Below are 23,227 nucleotides of genomic sequence, written 5' to 3'. Positions count from 1 at the left end.
GTTATTAATATAAACATTCATCCTGAGTTATGCTAGAGGTTAATTACACTAGAGAAAAAATTTCCTAATATATATTTATATCATCCAGATATAGATATGAAACAATATTGAAGGACTGAAAATAAGACTTGAGGACTCAAACCTGAATTATTATTTAAAAAATATAATTATTGGTGTATAATTACGTAATCCTTTTAGTTATTTGATTTATTGCTAGCTTTGTTTCTTTAAATTTTTGTGAGTGCAAAAAATCTATTTTGGTGATTAAATTTTAAGGAGTTGATTTATTGAGATTATGTATTGTGCATGGTCGACTAGAAATTGACACTACTAAACCGTTCAGAAGTCGAACACATCTTGAAGATCCAAAATTAACCATCATTTAAGATAACCAATTAAACATAACTCATGTGTACAAAATCTCTCTTAATCATAAGATTAATTCGGTAAATTGTGTTCACCCACACAAAAACCCTCTTTAATCCTATAAATACACGATCAAGAACAAGATAAAATGTACATTTTAAGTTCTCCCTTCTTCTAGAAGAGACCTAGTACCGAGACAAGTTAGGTGTCAAAGCCAAAGATCCCCAATGAAAAAATCTTCCCTCTATACAATCACATATTCTTAACCAAAGTTTATGAAATGTTAATTATGTCATGGTGTAATATGTTTCTTAGGGTTATGTGTGAAATAAAACTTAAATGCATGTAAAAACAATTTATATAGTTGACAGGTAAAAAACTCACATTTAAGTAAAAAAAACTTTCCCAATAAGTATAGTTGTTTTCACAAGATGATAAATTATTTAATATATTTTCTACGTGTATATTATAAATAACTTATCTAACAAAGCAAATATCTACAATAGCATCCATTGCCCCCTTAGCAGGAAACTAAATATATATCTCCATAGAAACAAATATTTTTTTCTGCTCTTCCTTGTTGCAGATTCACTTTTACAGCATGTATAATCAACTACAACAACAACATAGTTCGTGCATGACACCACCACTCTTACAGCATCTAGCTCCATAGGTTTCTATTCAATCTTTTACACCAGACCAATCATGGCTATGACTCTGCTTGAGGACTATGCATGCAACAAAACCATTTTTTCTGAAAATCCATTCACTTATTCATCAGAACACAAGTATAAATACAAAAGACCTATTAATATCAAACAAGTTTTTGTTTTTGGTTTCAAATCATCCCTCATTCACCACTAACAAAGATTATTGCAAATTCAAATGCCAAAAAGTTATATCAATTCTCAAAAAGATTAATAAAAGTGTTGTATTTTGCTACAACATAAAGCTTATAAATGATCCATCGTTGTAATGGGTCTTGGACACACTTAACTTAGATCTCTCTTGTTCTTAATAATCTCGAAATATATATCCAAACATGTAGGGTGTGCAAATCTTGTTTCAAGGAAAAAATATGAAATGCTTCTATGAAGCAAATAGGTTCTTTGAGAAAAAAATGAATCTTCCATAATAAACTTGATTATTTTGAGAAATAACCAAATAATTAGATTAAACATATGGTTGTTTCTTCCTCCATCCTAACAAATGTCTTCCTGCAACCCATTATTTAAAAAAAAAAGAGATTGTTTTACTCCTTTTAAAAATATTTTTCTGTTTCTATTTTCATAACATATTTTATTAATTACAGATTTATCAATCCAGAAATAAATAAAAAATTATGTTCTAGAAAAGGATATTTTGGAATGATTTATTGTTATCCGGATTTCTTATTATGGAAACACTCTTTGCTTTTGCTTATAGAATCCTTATTCCAGAATCACCTAAAATTGTGAAAGGTAATTTCGGTATTCTAATAAATGTAAGGGTGCAGGAAGAAATTTCCTAAACATATTATAAAAATATTTGTTTTAACTTTTTATAATGATCAAGATTTTTAAACTAATTAAAAAAATACATGTCCCCACATTTATGTCGGGTGAATATTAATAGTGATTTCAACTTTTGTGTTGTTTTTCAGTTTTTTTGTGTGGAAAAAGTAATTTTTCTCAGTTTTGGAATAGGTTTGTTTAAACATAGAAGAAGAAAATCTTACTTGTTGTTGTGTTCTAGCAGGATCTAACTGATGTCTGGTACGATGATTTCTCTTAGAAGGTGAATCTGGTTTGCCACCTGTCTTTTTATCATCTCTTGCTTTGTTGAAAATGACTGTGTAGCTTTCAGCAGAAGAAGGATCGTTAACGTCCCATTCACCAAACTTTGGTAATGGTCGACCTTCGTCCTGCACAAACAAAAACTCAGACAATTATAGAGAAATTCTCATTCAAATTGTGTTCATCCTAAAATTCAGACAATTATAATCAGAAGGAACAGATGATGAAATGCAATTGATGGACATTGAAAGGAAAATAACACATACCGACATGAATACGATGATGATCGATTTTCCGGAGAAAAGAAAGGAACGAGGAAAAAGAGGAGAAAATCTAGAATGAAAGATGGTGTCTTCGAATGAGAGGGAGCGTTATTTGGTTTATAGATGTAACGCGTTAAACGGAAGCCAATGTGCGGTTTATGCGTGGTGGAAAAAGTAACAACTTCGAATGAGAAAGGAAGAAACCAATAACAACCTAGTTTAACAAACATAGTTTAACAAATGATGTATTAAGGATAAATTATATTAAAGTTAATAAAATAATAACAGTTTTTTATATTTTAAAGGACCGTTTCAATTTAATTAGGGATGGCAAAGCGGGTCGACCCGCCACGCATAGACTCGCAAAATGCGGGCTGGTTTTCATGACCCGCCTTGCGTGCGGGTTGGCCCGTGGGCTTGTGGACCGGTCTGCTTTTTTTTAATTTTTTTAACATAGAAGAAAAAACAATTAAGTGTTTGATGTGAATGTAACTACAAGAACACATGATTCTTGACATTCTTAGGAACAACTTGAGCTGGATTTAAAAGGCACTCTACTTTAGAATTGGATCAATGTTCTAAATTCAAGAACTCACCAAAACTAAGCACCAACCAAGACTCATATTGAAGTCCATGTATTGTCAAATTGAATCAAAACAAAAGGAAAGAAGAACAAGAATTAAAACTGGACAGAATTTAAATGATAGCTACTGAACCAAAACAGAATTAAGAACACAATGCTGGAAACACAAAATAAACGGTAGAAAAAGAAGTAAACTCTAGGAATCAAAACTACCGAATGGAAAATTGAAGAAAAGGGAAGAAGAACACTTATAGAATAAGATGCTTGCTGGATTTTGAGAATTGGAAGAAGCCATTCACGCCACTTGGAACCTTGAACCAAGATAAGTGATGGAGTGCCACCACTTGAAGCTCACCATAGCTCACAAGATAAGGCAAAGAAGAGGAAGACTCAAAACTCACAAATTCTCTCCCAAATTGAGTATAGTCTCTCTACTATAAAATTCCAATCTGAATTGTACAAGCTAAGCACCTTTATTTATAGCCTAGAGGTGCTGAAAATGCAAGCTAAATGGCACACAAATGCAATGAAATTCGGTTTGGCCCCCCTAGGCTCCTATCTACACTCCCCACTAGACTCCCTTACTACTTACACCTTTTTATTACATTCACACCCCTATTCTATAAAAGAAATAAGAAGAGCCATTTTATTATACTCTTGTCCCAAAGCTCTTGCCATGCTCCTAGTAATTCGTTGGGCTTGGGCCCCTTGTTGGGCTTGGACCCCTTGATGGGCTTGGGCCCCTTGTTGGGCTTGGTCTTCATGGCCTAGAGCATCCTCTACTTGGTTTCCATCATGCTCCCCGGGTTGGAGAGAATTCGTCCACGAATTTGGGAAACCTGCAGCAAAAGGAGTGAGATCAGTAACATTGAAAGAATTACTACCAAGATAAGTAGAGGGCATATCTAACTCATAGGCATTATCATTAATCCTCTTGATGACTTGGAAAGGGCCATCACCACGAGGCATAAGTTTGGACTTCCTTAGAGAAGGAAATCTATCCTTTCTCAAATGAAGCCAAACCCAATCACCGAGCTCAAAGATTAATGCCTTTCTCCTTTGGTTGGCAGTGTCAGCATACTTACCAACTTTCTTCTCAATTTGTAACTTGATGCGGTTATGCAAATCTTTAACAAAAGATGCCTTTTCAAAACCGTCTTTGCATAGAACCTCATCAAGGACAGGAATGGGAAGAAGATCTAGAGGTGTGAGGGGATTAAACCCATAAACAACCTCAAAAGGAGAATGGTTAGTGGTGGAATTCACTACTCTATTATAGGCAAATTCAACATGAGGTAGTAAATCCTCCCAAGCCCTTGGATTCCCGGAAATAAAGCATCTTAATAATTGACCCAAAGTTCTATTAACCACTTCGGTTTGACCATCAGTTTGGGGGTGGCAGGTAGTAGAAAACAGAAGTTTGGTGCCAAGTTTCCCCCATAAGGTCCGCCAAAAGTGACTTAAGAACTTAGAATCCCTATCAGATACTATACTTCTAGGAAGTCCATGCAAACGAACAACTTCCTTGAAGAAAAGATTTGCAATATGGCATGCATCATCCACTTTGTGGCATGGAATAAAATGAGCCATTTTAGAAAAACGGTCCACTACCACAAAGATGGAATCCTTACCCTTCGATGTCTTGGGTAGTCCTAAGATAAAATCCATAGAAATATCAACCCAAGGCATTGTAGGGATAGGAAGAGGGGTATATAAACCATGGGGTTGGACCTTAGATTTAGCCTTCCTACATGCTATACATCTATCACATAAGGTATGTACGGATTTGCGCATGTGAGGCCAAAAGAAATGTTCATGCAATGTTTCTAAGGTCTTAGCTACCCCAAAATGTCCCATAAGCCCACCCTCATGAGCCTCTCTAACAAGAGATTGTCTAATAGATCCTTGGGGAACACAAAGTCTTTTTCCTTTGAAAAGAAAACCATTATGTAAGAAAAAGTCTTTATGACCTCCCTTGGAACACTCTTGATAGATTAGAGAGAAATCTAAGTCATCATGATAAAGTTCCTTTATGTGATCAAAACCTAAATATTGAACATTTAAAACATTTAACAAGGTATATCTTCGTGAAAGAGCATCGGCCACTACATTAATTTTACCTTGTTTATGTTTGATCACATAAGGAAATTGCTCAATAAACTCCACCCACTTAGCATGTCTCTTATTAAGCTTGCTTTGGCTTTTCAAATATTTAAGGGACTCATGATCACTATGAATCACAAATTCCTTTGGAAAAAGATAATGTTGCCAATTTTGCAAAGCTCTAACAAGAGCATAAAGTTCTTTATCATAAGTGGAGTAATTGAGATGACTCCCTTTGAGTTTCTCACTAAAATAAGCGATGGGGTGTCCTTCTTGAAGGAGGACGGCCCCAATGCCTATATTAGAGGCATCACACTCTATTTCAAATGTCTTAGCAAAGTTAGGAAGGGCTAGAATGGGGGCTTTAGTTAATTTATCCTTCAAAGTTTGAAAAGCGTTTTCTTGCTCTTGTCCCCACTTAAAAACCACATCCTTCTTTACTATGGCATTTAAAGGTGCGGCAATTGTACTAAAGTCTTTCACAAACCGCCTATAAAAACTAGCAAGGCCATGAAAGCTTCGTACTTCGTTGACATTGGTGGGTGTAGGCCAATGTTGAATTGCTGCAACTTTTGTTTGATCTACATGCACCCCTTTATGACTAACCACAAACCCTAGGAAGTCTATATGATCTAATGCAAAGAAACATTTAGCATGGTTAGCATACAACTTCTCCTTCCTAAGGGTTTCTAGAACTTGTCTAACATGTGACTCATGATCTTCTAAGGACAAGCTATATATAAGAATATCATCAAAGTAAACCACAACAAACTTGCCAATGAATGCTCTTAAAACATGATGCATGAGTCGCATGAAGGTACTAGGAGCATTAGTCAAGCCAAAAGGCATGACCAACCACTCATATAAACCAAATTTGGTCTTAAAAGCGGTTTTCCATTCATCACCATGTTTAATTCGAATTTGATTGTAACCACTCTTAAGATCAATTTTGGAAAATATTTTAGACCCATGTAATTCATCCAACAAGTCATCTAACCTAGGAATGGGATGCCTATATTTGATGGTGATGTTATTTATAGCGCGACAATCCGTACACATCCTCCATGTCCCATCCTTTTTAGGGACAAGTATGACAGGCATAGCACATGGGCTCATGCTATCTTGTACCCACCCCTTAGCTAATAAATCCTCAACTTGTCTTTGAATTTCTTTGGTCTCTTGGGGATTGGTCCTATATGCAGGGCGATTTGGTAAAGAAACCCCGGGCATGAAGTCTATTTGGTGTTCAATCCCTCTTAGAGGTGGTAAGCCTTTAGGAGGATCTTGAAACACATCTTCATATTCCTTTACCAAATGGTCCAAACATGTGGGACTATCCTTAGCCGACTCATATTCAATAGGTCTAGGAATAGCTAAAAAAATAGGCTTGTGAGTAACTATTACCTTTTGAACTTGTTGGGAAGATATGAGAAGGCTTCTCTTGGAATTTTTAATTTCTTTTTCTTTCTCTCTCTTTTCTCTCATTTTGACTTGGTCCTCATGTACCTCCTTTGGAGAGAGAGACTTGAGAATGACTTTGTGTCCATGGAAGTTAAAAGAAATTTTGTTGGTAAAACCATCATGAAAAATTTTTCTATCAAATTGCCATGGCCTACCTAAAAGGATATGAGTAGCTTCCATTGGAACAACATCACACAAGACCTCATCTTTATATTTGCCAATGGAAAATGTAATGAGGACTTGTTTGTTCACCACTATCTCACCCACCTCACTCAACCATTGTAACTTGTAGGGCTTGGCATGAGAGATGGTAGGCAATCCAAGTTTGTCTACCACTCTTGTGCTTGCCACATTTGCACAACTCCCCCCATCCACAATCAAAGAGCAAACTCTATCATTAATAAGACACCTTGAATGAAAAATATTTGCTCTTTGAGTTTCATCAAAAGGTTTTAACACTTGTCCAAGCATGCGCCTTATTACTAATAGGTCACCCTCATGTGGGCTTTCACTTTCACTCTCACTTGGGGATCTAGAAGGTGAGGAATGTCTAGAAGATTCGGACCCATGCTCACTACTATCTACCCCATCATGCATATACATAGTTCGTTTAGTAGGGCAATTAGAAGCAATATGTCCATAGCTTAAACATTTAAAACACTTCTTACTAGACGATTTTTGTGGTGATTTAGGCCTAGCATTGGAAGTGGAAGGCTTAGACTCTCTAGGTTTGAAAGTAGAGTCCTTAGAAGGGATGTTTGAAAAAGAGTTTTTATTTTTCCAAGAAGAGTGGTAGTAGTTATCTTTAGAAGAATTTTTGAAAGCATTTTTCCTTGCAAGTTGATTTTCAATTTTGCTAGCAAGGTGCACCACATTTTCCAAAGAAGAATATTCTTGTAACTCTACCACGTCTTGAATATCCCTTCGAAGTCCACTCACAAACCTAGCTATCTTAGCCTCCTCACTCTCATCCATATTAACTCGAATTAAAAGCGTGTCTAGTTGTTTAAAGTAATCATCCACACTTAGCGCGCCTTGATGAAACCGTTGGAGTTTCAACATAAGGTCTTTCCTAAAGTGTGGGGGTACGAATCTAGCGCGTAAACATGCTTTCAAATCGTTCCAAGAGACCACGGGCGGCCTCTTGGGTAGGTCAATGTCCATGAGGTATTGATGCCACCATTGCATGGCATAGTCCAAAAATTCTAAAGAAGCTAACTTAACCCTATGCTCATCCCTAACCCCATTTACATCAAAAATTTGGTCCACCTTAGCCTCCCATCCTAAGTATACATTGGGATCACTATCACCACTAAAACTAGGAAGTTTTACATTTGGAGAACAAGGGCCAGCCACATGTTGGCGCCTCTCTTCATGGTGATGATGTCTTGGCCTTGGATTGTCTTCATAATAACCATGGGAGTGCCTTGAAGAATGCCGACTAGGAGGAGGAGTTCTTTTCTCACGGTTTTGATGCATTTCCTCTCGGTTTAACTCCAAACTTTGGAGCCGTGCTTCCATCTTCCTTATCACCTCAAGATAGTGAGCATTGGATTGCTTGGCATTCTTTAAGTCCTCATAAAGGGCTGCCTTTTGTGGTGAGCACGGTTTGGAGGACTCTCCACTAGAGAAATGAGCCATGAGCAGAAAATACACAAAAACAGAAAACAAAACAGTGAAAGAAACTTGTTAAACAATTAAAAACAGTGAGATATAGGTTGCTGGAAAAATGCCCAAGAAAGCACTCAAACCACTCCAAGAAAAAATTCTGTCCTCAACCAAGCCTTGCTTGTGAAATGGAGTAGCTTCAAGTGAAATATGTTACAGCAAACCAACTTACTTAAGAACAAGTCTCCACACAACTTTTAAGAAGAACAAAAAGACAAGCAAGAAAAAGATGTAAACAATAAAAGCTAAACCAAAAACAGAGAGTAATGTATGACAAACTAGAAAGAATATGAATGAAAGACAATCAAGAAAAATAAGGAACTCAATGAATAAAGAAGGCACACAAAAAGAGTCCTAAAGAAAAGTGCTAGAGTAGATTAAAGAAAACAGAAAACAGCTACTGGAAATGTATTGTTTTTTTTTTTTAAAGCAAACTGTGCTATGTTTACAGATTTAACTGTACCGATTGAAAGCGAACTGGACTGTGAAAAATTAACCACAGAAACTTCAATGTCTTAACTCAAAAATGGCACTGGAATGAGGTAAAAACAGTAAGCCAATTGAGAGAAATAATTTTTTCAAAATTGCTGCCCAATTACCGTATTCTTTTCGGCAGTATTGTACACTTTTCGTATTTTATTTATCATTTTTTGTGTACTTGGAATTTTTGAGTGATTCTTTTTTCTATGCTTTTGTAACACTTTGAAGTATGTAAATCCAAATTTTCACAAATTTTCAGTGAGCCAATTAATTGCAGTAAATTGAAAACAGTAGCACGTTTGTAAGAAAACAGAGTATCCTATTCAGGAAAGAAAAACAGTAAGATGAACTAGCAAAGACATAATGGAATTTGTGTAAAAGAACTTGTATAGAATGAAGATACAAGCATGAACTCAAATCTAAAAATGAAAATGCACAAAGGATCAAGCAATAAACTAAAAAACAGAAAGTAATACCAAAGCAAGAAACAATCAAAGCAATAAAAGTACTACAAGAAGTAATGACAATTATGGAATAACATGACTAAGACAAAACTTGACATGATTACAAAATTAAAAGACATATAACAAGGTATAACCACAAGTGAAAGGAAGCTTAAGGTCAGCTCTAGGAAGGAGAATGCCATTCCAAAAGAGCAGCCATACTCATATGAACAATGAGTGCTAGAGTCCTTTTCACAAACACATGGTGTAACAAAAGAAAACAGCAAGAAAACTCAAAATAAATCCTAAAACAGAATGGTAAACAACTTGAATTAAAGAGCTCTTGAAAGTAAAGTGCAATACAACTCAAGAATTAAGCAAAAACAAGCCTAGACTCTAGATACCACATGATGTGAATGTAACTACAAGAACACATGATTCTTGACATTCTTAGGAACAACTTGAGCTGGATTTAAAAGGCACTCTACTTTAGAATTGGATCAATGTTCTAAATTCAAGAACTCACCAAAACTAAGCACCAACCAAGACTCATATTGAAGTCCATGTATTGTCAAATTGAATCAAAACAAAAGGAAAGAAGAACAAGAATTAAAACTGGACAGAATTTAAATGATAGCTACTGAACCAAAACAGAATTAAGAACACAATGCTGGAAACACAAAATAAACGGTAGAAAAAGAAGTAAACTCTAGGAATCAAAACTACCGAATGGAAAATTGAAGAAAAGGGAAGAAGAACACTTATAGAATAAGATGCTTGCTGGATTTTGAGAATTGGAAGAAGCCATTCACGCCACTTGGAACCTTGAACCAAGATAAGTGATGGAGTGCCACCACTTGAAGCTCACCATAGCTCACAAGATAAGGCAAAGAAGAGGAAGACTCAAAACTCACAAATTCTCTCCCAAATTGAGTATAGTCTCTCTACTATAAAATTCCAATCTGAATTGTACAAGCTAAGCACCTTTATTTATAGCCTAGAGGTGCTGAAAATGCAAGCTAAATGGCACACAAATGCAATGAAATTCGGTTTGGCACCCCCTAGGCTCCTATCTACACTCCCCACTAGACTCCCTTACTACTTACACCTTTTTATTACATTCACACCCCTATTCTATAAAAGAAATAAGAAGAGCCATTTTATTATACTCTTGTCCCAAAGCTCTTGCCATGCTCCTAGTAATTCGTTGGGCTTGGGCCCCTTGTTGGGCTTGGACCCCTTGATGGGCTTGGGCCCCTTGTTGGGCTTGGTCTTCATGGCCTAGAGCATCCTCTACTTGGTTTCCATCAGTGTTGAAGAAACAACTAAAAGAAAAAAGAGATTGCAAAATTAATGATTTATTATATTTTTTTTTATAAGTTTATTGTCTAATCCTAGTGAGAGGTTGGAAACCAATGTTCATGAAACCAAGCTTAGAACAAAAGCAACAAAGGATTAAAGATATAAAATTTATGTATATGTCCATACCAGTTACTTAATAGAAAAAATGGAAGTTTTTTTTTAACAACGAGATTGATTCCCGTATTTCATGCGCTCATAAAATATAAAATTAACTGTTTGTCTTGTTAAATCATTGTCACAATATAAATGAATGATCACTTAAAAGAAACCTTCAAATTTTGTAAAAAATAGTTTAATCACACTGGATTTATTTAGAATCCTTAGTGTTGTAATGTAATGAACCAATGTAAAATAAATTTTAAGAATTGATGAACAGAGAAAGTTATATTCTAACGAGTCAAGTCAATTATTTTTTTTTCTTTTGTGGACTAACAGGTCAGCCCACCTCGTCCCGCTATTAGTCCGCAAATTATGTCGGACGGGCTAATGCGGGTCAACGGTTGAAAAGATCTGTCCGTCCCACTTTTTTTTACCGCGGGTCGCCCGTCCGCTTGCCACCTCTAAATTTAATGGCTTATATTCTATTTTTTGGAATTTTGATGGTTTATTCTTGAAATAAAAAAACCTTTATTATCCAAAGAGCAAAGCAAAAGAAACGGGTACGACGTTAGGAATCGAAGGTCGAAAGAATCTAAGCATGGCGCAGGTGCTGTACATGGCTTTACCTGTACCCGCAAAACCCCGCAAAGCTGCATCATCGTCTTCTTCTTCTTCTTCCAAGCCGTTGAAGCTTCCCCGTAGAATCCGCGGCACCAACATATCCATTCCCACCACTGCCGAAGGTCACAACAAACAAACAAACCATGCTTTTTCATTTCCTGCTACAATGCTCCTAATGCTTCTTTCACTGTTACAATAAAAAAATGAAACTTTCAGGCAGTGGCAAACGTTTGCTCAAAACCCAGAAGCTGAATTTAGAGGTTTCTCCTCATAGAGCTGGTACATCCACTTTTTCCCTCATTGTCGTGTGTGCTTTGTAAGAAAGTAGAGTTTTTTATTTGTTGTTTGGTTTTTTCAATGTTGTAGTTTCTGCCGTGAGATTGATGCGAATTGAGTTCGGTGGCGCTTTTGCTGACCTTCTCAACGAGAAAGGGAAAGGTTCCGGTGAAAACGAGATGGGATATGTTCAAAGAACGCTTGGTTTTCGCACTCGGGAATTGAATCATCACGATCTTAGATTGGTTAGTAATTTAAATAGTTATCACTTTGAAAGCCTTTCTCTGCTCTGCTTCACAACTTACAGTGCAAAATGTTCTTTCTTTCTTATATTTAAATGTTCTCTTTAATATCTAATAAGTTCAAGATTGGATGCTTTGGTCAATGGCAACAACTTCTCTAGTTTCATTTCGATAATTCAATATGCAAATGAGTTATTGTTGTGCTTTATGGAAGTAGTATATGGAAATGATTGAATGCTCGCTTATCTTCATCTGGGATTAAGCACACTGTATGAGTACAGTGCTTGATTTACAGTTCTACTGAGACTTTGATTACTTCCCCTACTTTCTCCTATTTGATCAGACTTTGTAAAATCCAGAGTATTATCACTCCTAATTAGGCTGAAACTTTGAAGTATTCTGACTTTTAAACTAAACTCCCGTTCATGCCACTTCCATCAACAAATTATTGATTATTTTCTCGATTCGTACTACAAATTATAGGTCACAGACATTGTTGGGGGCACAATTCGCTGGAGAAGATATCTTGATCATCTGATCAATTCACTATGTCTTGAAAAAGATATATCTAGCATGGAACCTCTTCTGTTACAGGTGAATTTGAGGGTGAAGAAAAGTGAAAAATTACATTTTTTTTTTAATTTCGTTCAACACTGCCCATTAAAGATTTCTGGGTCAATCTTTTGAAATAAACATTCATCAGCCTGAGTCCTTATGTTCTTTGGGCATTATTAATGATCTTAGTACTTTAATTGGCCCAGATTCTACGAATTGGCTTCTATGAGGTTGTCAAATTGGACATGCCACCTTATGCTGTAGTAGATGAGGTATTTTTTTGGCCCATATGTATTTGTTGTTTAGTAGATGAATAGGTTGGATTTGTGTTGCCTGAGGCATGAGAAAATATCACAAAGAATATAATTTCAATCATGGATATGAATTAAATTTATAATTGTTAAGGATTTTCATTTGTTGAATTCAATTTTTTTAAATGTTATCTACTGATAGAGATGATTTTCTATGCTTACGTGTGATTATTTGTTTCGAAATTCAACCTATATTTATTTTTCTTAAGAATTAATCTTTTAAAATAAATTCTGATGTCATGTTACTGTAATATTGATTGGTTAGTTTTGAGGCTTTGGTTCAATATAATATATACACCATAGTCCAACCTTCTCTTCATTGTAGTATGAATCTGCTGTATGAAATGCAGAACGTGGAGCTTGCTAAAGTTGCTCTCAGACCTGGGGCTGGCAACATGGTCAATGGAATCCTCCGAAAGCTAGTTGTGCTTAAGGTTTTACTTTTTTTAGATTGAATGTCTTAACTGTAAGAGTGAGAGAAATCATGAATAATTTTATCAAATCCATTGATGTTTGGTTTGCAGGAGAACGGTACTCTTCCTTTGCCCAAAGTGGAGGGTGATGACCGTGCTCAAGCACGTGCTTTGGCAACTCTGCACTCACATCCAGTTGTGAGTGACTTACTGCTTTCACTTTTTCTATACCACTATTCATTATTCCAATTCAGAATTAGGAATCACTGCATCAGAGGCCGATAAGCATAAAAACTTTTATTTTGTGCTCAGCAATAACATTAAAGTATGAGCATGATATAAGCTTAAGATATTCAAAATGGCTGTAAACAAAAAATTCAACGAAGAAGAATTAGAACTATATGATCAATACTTAATTTGTACTCATTTGCTACCAAGCTCTAGCATACCTAAAATGCTATGCTATTGGTGTTTTCTTAATATTTTGTGGTTGTTATCAAAACATAATTAACAGGATAACGTTGAAAGCCTGAATTTTTTTATTTATTTTGGAGGTGGATTTTGTACTTCAGAATTCAGATCCAGTGCAATAATAAAATCTAATGTTTCTCACTTTGATTAATGTTACAAACCCAAAATGGAAATGAGGAGAAAAATTTATTGATTGAATTAATTTAACAATGAACAATTCCTTTTACCTTTTTTTGGCTCATAACAATTTTAGTTTCCTTTTTCTATGAATCAAAGCTATAGTAGGGATAAATTACTCCTATACTACTACCCAAGGTGCCAATGGCATGTTTGAGATCCTACAAGGGCAGGCAGAGAACCACTATATAATGAATAATTTAGTATTTTTTTAATCAAACTAACAATGTAAAGGTTAAGAGAAGGAATTATGCAATTTACTAAACTTGCTATCACCAAAATAAGATAAGTAAAATTTAATTGAAATTTTTTCTTATTTCTTCTTTTGCAGTGGATGGTAAGGAGATGGACAAAGTATCTCGGCCAGGAAGAAGCCATTAAATTGATGATATGGAATAACAGTGAGCCCAGTTTCAGCTTAAGGCTAGTGAATATTTCTTCTATTTTTCTGTGCTCTACCCAGGGTAGCATGTAAGACAAACAATAAAAAACTCAAGCTATATATCTATGATAATTTCAGAGCAGACCGTGCAAGTGGTTTTTCAAGAGATGACCTTGTGGCACAGCTTAATGCATTGAAGGTGCTACCACTTCCATGATTGAATGTTGCATTTTCTTCTGCTTATCACACTGTCTGCTTTTTATTTTATTTTTATTTTTTAATGTTATTGTAAATTTATAAAATCCTGCAATTTGTTTTTGAATGAATTCCTTTCTTTATCTACAAGTCTGAGCAGAAGCTCATGTTAATTTGCACAACACAATCGTATATTAACTTTTACCCTCTGTATCTTCTATGTCTTCCTGACAGATTTAAGTTTCTCATTAAATATCAGGTCCCACACAAGCTTTCATTGCATTTAGATGAATTTGTTCGTATCAAAACTGGGTTGCAGGTATGAATTTTCTAACAAGTATAATGAACACTGACTAGAGGAGAAAAGCCGTTTGGGATTGAATTATATACATATTTTCTACCTTATGTAATAATAGCTAATAGGTTCAATAGTGTGTAATTGTGCTTTAGCTGACTACTTGTTTGTTGTGGGTTATCTTTTACTTTCATTTCTTTTATATTTTTCACATGGGAGGCATTGAAGTTATGTTCTTTTTTGCTGTTATTATCTGTTATGAAGTAAGCATGATTTTCTCGTTTAAGTTGACTATTTGTAGGCTCATATTTCAGATTGTCATTCATGCTGGTCTCCTCAAGAAGGGTTTATGTTCAGTTCAGGATGAAAGTGCAGGTCTAGTAGTTTCTGTTGTGGATCCTCAACCTGGTGAAACTATCGTTGATGGTTGTGCTGCTCCTGGTGGAAAGACCCTCTACATGGCATCTCTTTTAAGTGGACAAGGTACTAATTCGTCTAAGATACTTTATTAAATCATATTGTATTCCAATTTCTTCAGACACTCTAATACATCATTTCTCGACTTTGTTTTTCGTCCGAGGATCTTCATTCATTTTGGCTACGAGACTTTGTTTGTCTCTACAATGTTGATATACTAGTTCCCTGCTTTTTTAGTTTTCCATTCAGCAGAATAAAAGGAAACCTTGTGTTTTCAGGTAAGGTATTTGCAGTTGATGTAAATAGTGGTAGGTTGAGAATTCTTAAAGAGACAGCAAAGTTGCACCAAGTGGATGGTGTCATTACCGCCATTCATGCTGATCTTCGTACATTGACTGTATGTTATGTTGTCCCTATGAGTGTTAACTCAGAAATTGTTATTTAATTATTTCTTATTAGTTTTCTTTTGGATTTCCCAGGATAATGGACAACTCAAGAGTGACAAAGTTTTGTTGGACGCTCCATGTTCTGGACTTGGTGTTCTATCCAAGGTGATTGTATTAGATTATGTTTCCTCATTGTCATTGTTATCACAAATTATTCAGTATATTCCCCTTTTCTTGTTTATTAATCTGTTTTTATTCCTTGGATTTTGAAGAGAGCGGACTTGCGCTGGAACAGGAAGCTAGAGGATATGGAAGAACTGACGAAATTGCAGGATGAGCTCCTAGATGCAGCATCCAAGTAAGCCAGAGATTCTCTTTGATGATCCCTCTGTGTTTGTGTACATTATTTTTTGTCCAGTGAATTCATTGAATGAAGTGACAAAAAGCTTCACATGCTGGTTGCTAATCGTGTAATCTATCAAGGCTTGTTGTTGTATGCTGATATGGAAACTTGAGTATTCTAATCTTGAAATAATTTCTGTAGTAGTAGATGAAACTAATGACACATTGCATTTTTTTCTGCACATTTAGATTGGTAAAACCTGGGGGAGTATTAGTTTACAGTACATGCTCCATAGATCCTGAAGAGAACGATGACAGGGTGGCTGCATTTCTTGTAAGACATCCGGTAAGAATGATCACTATTCACTAATCATATTCAAATATGCTATTTTTTTGTTTAAGATACTCTTGCCCTATCTGAATTGCACTACTTTAAATTACCTTTAGTTGAATTGTTATATGTCAGATGTTTTAAATGGCAAATCCTCCTTTTAAGCTTGGTGACGGGCTTCTTTGGAGAAACTAGATGCTATTTATGTTTCAGGGATATTGTTGCATAGCATTTGATTGTCTAATTCTATTTTGAGTTTTTGACACATAGCAGAATGGATTAAACACGAACAAAATATACATAATCTTTCAAGTGCTAATTTGCTACTAATTGAATTTCAGGATTTCCACATTGATCCTGTTGACAGATATGTTCCTCCTGATTTTGTGACAAGCAGTGGTTTCTTTTTCTCCAACCCAGTTAAACATTCACTAGATGGTTCCTTTGCAGCTCGTTTAGTACGTGATTCATAGAATAAATTTCTGGGAAGGAATCCTTTATGGTTCTATTCTATCCCCAAAGAGTTGTCATTAGATGAAAAATGAAGAAGCTGCTGCTTATGAGTTGAGGCTGTTCTGGTATATCTCTCTCCAATTCTTCATGCTTTGAAATCGAGCATTTAACCTGAAGTGGGAGAGGGATACTGCACTTCCAGAACAGACATTCTGATTTCTCTCCACAGAAAAGATTTAAATGAGATTGTCAGCAAGTTCTATTTCACCAAGAACTCTAGAAGAATGATGAACTGATGATCCTTAAAACAAGTACAGATACGATTTCTGAATGGAATGTCCAAGCTTCAAAGATTTATCCAGCATAATCACACATCCTGCTGCAGTTTCAGGAGATTCCTCAGTAGCTGTTAACTTGGAATGTTGTTTTTAAGGAGTGTTTGTAGCTTGATTTGGTTCAGTTTCATATTAAAAAGTCATTTGAATCAAACATCAAATATAATTTAGTTTGATTCGGTTTTAATTTAATATAAAATCTGAATCAAACCAAATCAATTTTTTGAACTACAGTTTAATTTGGTTTCAGTGGTTTATATTATTTTCAAATTGTTATGCATTTTATAACGAGGAAGTATATCATAAAGAGACATTTTTTATTATTATTGTCCTGTTTATAATTTCTACTTTTTCATATTCATAGCTAAGTTACACTGCAATGGTTATGCTTTGATAATTAACTATAAAACTTTAAATTTTATATATAAGATTGACCCTTGATTTTAAATCTGAATTAAACCGCATATTTAAGGGAAAAAATAGATCAAAACATCCAATAGAAATTGGTTTTGACCAATTTTATGATGTTGGTTTAGTTTTTAATACCCTTAACTATTTTTACTGTGACGCTACCATATACAGTAAAGAGTTATTTATGTTACTGGTGGCAAATGATACATAGGCACTTTTATAGCTGCAGTTGGTTTATAACACGATTAAATGAATGAACTACAACCTTAAATTCAGCTGATCTAAATTTGTAATTGTTGTCAGAATGATGATATGTTGTAAAAGAGTTTATTATTAGACCGTCTATCTTATGTGAAAAAGGAGATGAAATGTGTAGTAAAGACCGTCTAGTAGTGTTGAAAGGAGTTAAGCAGTGAAGTTCGTATTTGTTATAATTGTAACGTTGTTTCTTGTTTTGAACGAGGTTTTGTGATCTTTTTTAAAAATAGCTTTTTATATAGATATTCTTTTATCAGTGAAGTGTTTTCTTTCCCCTTATTCTTGTTTTTCTTGATTCCTTGGTAACCCAACACTTTACTTGGGCAGAACGTGCTTTTCTCACCCACGGGGTATCGTTTGGCAGAGTCCTTACTTTCGTTTTTGTCTTCCCCTTTTTTAGCTTTTACAGTAATGCAGATTTCAAGATCCCAAACTGATATTTATATATATTTTTTATAAAGTTTTCAATATCATTATGCAACTTAACAATAACAATCATGTACAGTTTCTAAATATATTAATAAAATGGTAATTTTTTAGAAGAAAAAAAAGTTTTGTAGGGTGAATAACATGTTAACACCTTGTTTGGAGAAATGATATGAATGGTTGTGATGAGTTGTTTAATGGAAAATGAAGATAAGGAGAAAGCTGTGACTGCGTGAGTACATTTGGTTTCTCTGAACTGTGCTATGCCATGCAGAGGCTATGACAGAGATGAGCATTAGCAATTGTTGTGCATGTCTGCAACGTGTCATGGAAACTATTATCCTCTCTGCTCTGCTCAGAAGTCACAAGTGAGAACAACAACCAAACCCTTCAGAGCATACATCACAGAGACACGCTCCATGGTCCCTCACATTAATTTCAAACACCAAAACAGGAAGACAGGTCCACATGATGGGGTTTTGGTTGGTTTCTCTCTCTCTCACAAGTGTATTCTCTTCTTAATACTGCTACCATGATTCAAGAAAATAAATGTTTTGATATCTGCAATTTTCTTATAATAGTAATAGTGAACCACTAATCATTTTGATCATCTGAAAATCTTTGCACTAATTGTTGTTAGAGAATTAACACATATATCAGATATAAACACATTTCATACTACTTGTTTCGATATTGTTAATATAATCTCACGTCGCTCATGAGTTACCGAGACGTCTTTCAAAGATAAAACCGTGACATGACACTAACTTTCCAAGGGAACAATACTAATTAACCCTAACGATATTACTTCTCATATGTGGAAAAAAATTGTCTCAAACTCTTAATAAGCTGATAGAAAAATCCTTATTTAATAAATCGATTTTATAAGAATATAAGTCTTAATATTGATTAACAATAAAAATGTGTAGAATGTTGTTAGTGATGAAAATTAAAGTCATTTGATTTTCAAGCAAAATGCTACCTAGGATCTTATTCAGCAGTGTAGTTCATTGGCTCCGTGCATTCAACTAACGACACAAAGGGCGACAGTTTCAGTCGAACAGTACAAAACTTTCACTGTCATCTTCGCACAAACCTCCACTGTCTCAAATTTGATGCTTGAATCAATTTACCCTAAAGGTCTTGCATGCACTTCTTTTTACTAGCAGTTGGTTTTCAATATTACTTTTTAAAATCATTTCTTAGAGTAAGAATTAATTTTTTATTTTTTCATTTCATTCTCATTTTTAAAGTTGACTATAACATTAACTAGTTTTTCTCAAATTCCATCAAATATTTAATATAGAGTGATAAAGAATAAAATAAAATATCTACTATATTTTTAAAAAAATATTACAGCTCTTATTTTCTGTCAAACAACTTTAACCAACAACACACAAAACCATAAAAGAAACAGAGGAAATATTAAATAGGAGACTTTGATCTCTTTATTTATAATTCCTTAGAATTAATTGTCATTATTTTCAAAAAAAAAAGTATTCAATAAAAAAACCCTTAACCAAACTAATTAATAATACATGATTGTAATTAATTACTTAGGTGATATTCCTAAGAATACATCTCTACATTTATTACACCTATAGAAGGTTAGATAGACCATATAGGCATATATATACATACATATATACATACATATATAAATACATATATAAATACATATATATATATATATATATAAAAATTGAATGAGTTTGATGTTATATAAGAACCTATCTTGTTGTGCAGTGACATATTGAGTTTTGATAGAGTTTTTGTTTGATACGTTTTTCTCTCCTCATTCTAGAGCCTTCATCATGTTCAGGAACCAAAAATGTGTTCATCTTTCCCTCTCCATAACTCCATCTTTAGAATGCTTTTGCTTTTCCTACCTATATATATTATGAAGGTTATCATGCATAGTTTTCTCCTACCTGTAGAAAGGGAGAAAAGCTTAAATTGGTGAGACTGATTTGGAATCAAAGAAAATCAATATGCAGGTGAATTCATGCTTAACTGTTCAATCCTATTATTCAACATCCATATCATGTACTAATAATCTCTGTGCATATATCATATCATTTCTAAAGAATTTATAGTATATTTAAACGAATACTCATTCATTATATTTATAATCAGCATCATATCTACATGTTTTTTTTCTGATCCTTTTGCAAATAAGATCCATGGTTGTTATAATAGTCTGCATAAATTATATAGGCTAAAAAGTAAAACATGAATTTACTTCTTTACAGATCAAGCAGATTTCGTTAAAACTCACTGCATTTCATTATGATTCATTCTAAAAGCATGGAAAGAGTTCATTTATGTATCTGTATATATCTATCATTTTATGCATTTATTTAAGTTATCTATATTATCTTGAAGTTGAAGCTGAATCAACAGGTTTGATTAGAAATAACATATATGTTTTCTTTTATTTGAGAGTCCAGTCTTGAAACTACATCCAACATTAAAGAAACATTTCAAAAAATGTGTACAATATTTCCCAGAATTATTTATGGCTTGGACCATTAGTTTTCTCAGTTTGGTATTGCTTTCAAATTTGACCTAATTGTGTGTTAGAGAAAGTAGTCTCACATCTTAATTAATATGCAGAGATATAAAAAAGGAAGAAACAAGTTTAAGTGAAACCAGCTTTCTTAATATAATCAAGTAAACAAGACTCAAACAAAACGAGTAAACAAGAAAAAAGTATAATCAGATAGACTTAACTGTATATTTATAAACTTAGTATATGATTGACAGTTGACAGATAAACATATTTGTTGAGCAGGAGAGAAGATCTATTCTTATTACTAGATTGATGTGCATTAAAAAAGTCTATTAAAAATGAGTTTCTTGAAGGGATCTGAACACAGTTTAAGATTAATAATGGTATGCATGTATGTATAGATGAAAAATGCAGAAAAGAGTGGCTAAATATGCATGAGGGAAAATAGAGTAGGAAGAATTAAGATGGTGAATGTGGTAGAGGAAAGGTGCACATGCAAATGCCGTATTAATAAATGTATATGTATGGTCTGATCGAAATGCATGATGGTTGACATGTAATGACAGGTACTGCTGAAGGGTTCATTGGTGGTTGGAGGGATTGTGATGAGATATCTCATCTCATGTTGACAGAAGAGAGAGAGCACAACCCGAGAATGGTTAAAGGAGTTTTTGCCTTTGTTGGGAGTGTGCTCTCTCTTCCTCTGTCATCATCACATTCACATGCCTTTGCTTTCTAGGTAGCTAAACTAGAACAGTACATGCACCACTATGTGTTATACCTTTCAAGGTATGTCAAGCTTTTCTTATCTCAGCTTCTATTGGTTATAAACATGTCCCTTTCAAACTACTCAGATATGGCATGTCTACCTCATGCCACTGATAAATTCTAATGCTCCTTCAAATCACTGTCATATGAACATATCACCTTTTTCATAACAACTTCAAATTCAAGATAAGGGAAATAAAAGTGAATACAACTAAGAAGATTCTCTTCATTGTTATTGTAATGTTTTGGAGGAGAAGTGTATTATCTAAAAAATACTATATATAAGAAATTTTTTGAAGATTAAAGTCTACACAAAGTCATATTTACAAAGATTTAAAAAAATATATTTAAGCCTATAAACTATTTTTCATAAATTAAAAAATATTTATTTATTTTTAGGTTTTAATTATAATTTAATTTGTGTATTTAAAAATGGTTATTCATCATCAACTTAATTTTATAAAATACATATTTATCCTATTTAGATTGAAACACTGGTTGTGACAAGTTGTGAAATGAGCTGGTTTAGACATAACTGGCCTAATGGGTCAATAAATTAACATAAATTAATTTATATTAATTTAAAAAATAAAAATATATATTACCAAAAGTTAAACATTATCAACTGTTTCTCTTTGAGTTTGAATTTTGGTTTCTCAAACTAAATAGAAAATAGAAAAATGAAATGCAAACAATTAATATAATAGTATTAGTAAAATTTTATTTTTAATTTATAAAATCATAAATAAACTATATAAAAAGAACAAATAAAAATTTGTGACAAACATATTTAAGAATTTTTATTATTATGGTTCCTCTTCTTTATAATTAAACTGTATTTTCCACAAGAAATGGCAAAATTAAAAATGTAATTCTTGTACTGAAAAAATCATTGTCACTAAATAAAAATAAAATTTAAAAAATATTAAATAAAAACTAATTTAATATACAAAAATAATTAATTATTATATTGATTAAATTATATATTATTTTAAATATTAAAAAATTATTAGTATTTAAATTAATTTTTATTATTAATATATAGTTTCTAACTTATTATCTAATTAAATATCAAAATTTTAAATATAAACATTAAAATCTATAATTACTAGCTAAAATTTAAATAGTTAATTCATAACAATTTAAAAATTATTTATTAATAATAAAAACTAATTTAAATATTAATAAAAAATAGTATTTAATTTAATCAATATAATAATTAATTATTATTTTTTTATAAAAGTAGTTTTGATTTAATAATTTTTTAATAGTATACTTAGATAAATTTTAGATTTGAAGTGCTTGAATTAAATATAGTTTCTTAAACACCATACACAAGTTGGTAGTAACATTATTTATCTGCTGGGACCTCTGAGAGTGGAAAGGAAGAACAATGTATTCACTTTTGGTCTTCCTTTTTCTATGAAAAAACACACTTTGTTGTTATTAATCCCTTTCAATAAACCCTAAAACCAGTATAAAGTGATATACATAGGAAATAGTGTTGCTTAAGTGATACTCAAGATTTTGCCATTATCACTCTGTAAAGGTCAGTTTTGGTCCATTTTGGAATGGATTTCATCCTCAAACGGATTTACTCATAAAGGTAACAAGTGATGGATTCAATTAACATTAATGATAAACAAATTTTAAAAATATTTCTAATCATAATTTTGTATGACTTGTAAATGTGAATAAGTATTCAAATATGGAAATTTGTGGATATATATATAAAGTATAAAGTGACAAAAATATACTATAAGGAAAATGTGTGACCCACTAAATAGATTTATGTGAGAGATATTGTTGAAAAAGCAGTGAAGGGTTTTGAATAAACTCAATGATGTTTTATGAGGAACACATGTCACTTATAAAACCTTATTTAGCAGTGATGATGACATAGAAAAGTTAATATATTGTTCAACTATGTAAGCAAAAGAGTTTGTTGCTTCAGAAAATCTTACCAGGTGAAGATACAAGATTACAAACAAGGCAAAGATGCACTCATTCGATCTGGATCTTTTCTTTATTTTATTTTTTCCTTATA

The 23,227-nt window shown here is 33.3% G+C and overlaps 2 protein-coding genes across 13 annotated transcripts; one reads left to right on the top strand and one right to left on the bottom strand.

Annotated features, from left to right (window-relative positions):
- Window positions 1-830: 830 nt before the first annotated feature.
- Window positions 831-2,543, bottom strand: LOC137825554 (protein NOI4). Its single transcript, XM_068631246.2, has 3 exons — window positions 2,408-2,543; window positions 2,084-2,269; window positions 831-1,120 (listed from the first exon to the last, which is right to left on the bottom strand). The coding sequence occupies exons 1-3, from the start codon at window positions 2,411-2,413 to the stop codon at window positions 1,076-1,078; spliced, it is 237 nt and encodes a 78-aa protein (XP_068487347.1). The 5' UTR covers window positions 2,414-2,543; the 3' UTR covers window positions 831-1,075.
- Window positions 2,544-11,055: 8,512 nt separating this feature from the next.
- Window positions 11,056-17,044, top strand: LOC137825305 (NOL1/NOP2/sun family protein / antitermination NusB domain-containing protein). 12 transcript variants are annotated; one of them, XR_016514864.1, is made up of 16 exons: window positions 11,056-11,346; window positions 11,441-11,503; window positions 11,591-11,745; window positions 12,226-12,336; window positions 12,504-12,569; window positions 12,959-13,042; window positions 13,133-13,219; window positions 14,001-14,092; window positions 14,190-14,250; window positions 14,506-14,565; window positions 14,843-15,024; window positions 15,237-15,355; window positions 15,438-15,509; window positions 15,617-15,702; window positions 15,936-16,032; window positions 16,359-17,044. XR_016514864.1 is itself a non-coding variant. In XM_068630980.2 (16 exons), exons 1-16 carry the CDS (start codon window positions 11,202-11,204, stop codon window positions 16,488-16,490), a joined length of 1,599 nt encoding a protein of 532 aa, XP_068487081.1. In that variant the 5' UTR covers window positions 11,056-11,201; the 3' UTR covers window positions 16,491-17,044. The 12 variants fall into 12 exon arrangements, 2 of the variants coding, with proteins under 2 accessions (XP_068487081.1, XP_090150083.1); XR_016514866.1 differs by having other exon boundaries at window positions 14,481-14,565; window positions 14,856-15,024; XM_068630980.2 differs by having other exon boundaries at window positions 14,856-15,024.
- Window positions 17,045-23,227: the final 6,183 nt, after the last annotated feature.

Source organism: Phaseolus vulgaris, chromosome 8 (assembly GCF_051622355.1).
Source record: "Phaseolus vulgaris cultivar YP4 chromosome 8, ASM5162235v1, whole genome shotgun sequence".
NCBI classification, from domain to species: Eukaryota; Viridiplantae; Streptophyta; class Magnoliopsida; order Fabales; family Fabaceae; genus Phaseolus; species Phaseolus vulgaris.
The sequence above is the reverse complement of the archived record's forward strand: the minus strand, read 5'-3'. Positions and strand labels throughout refer to the sequence as shown.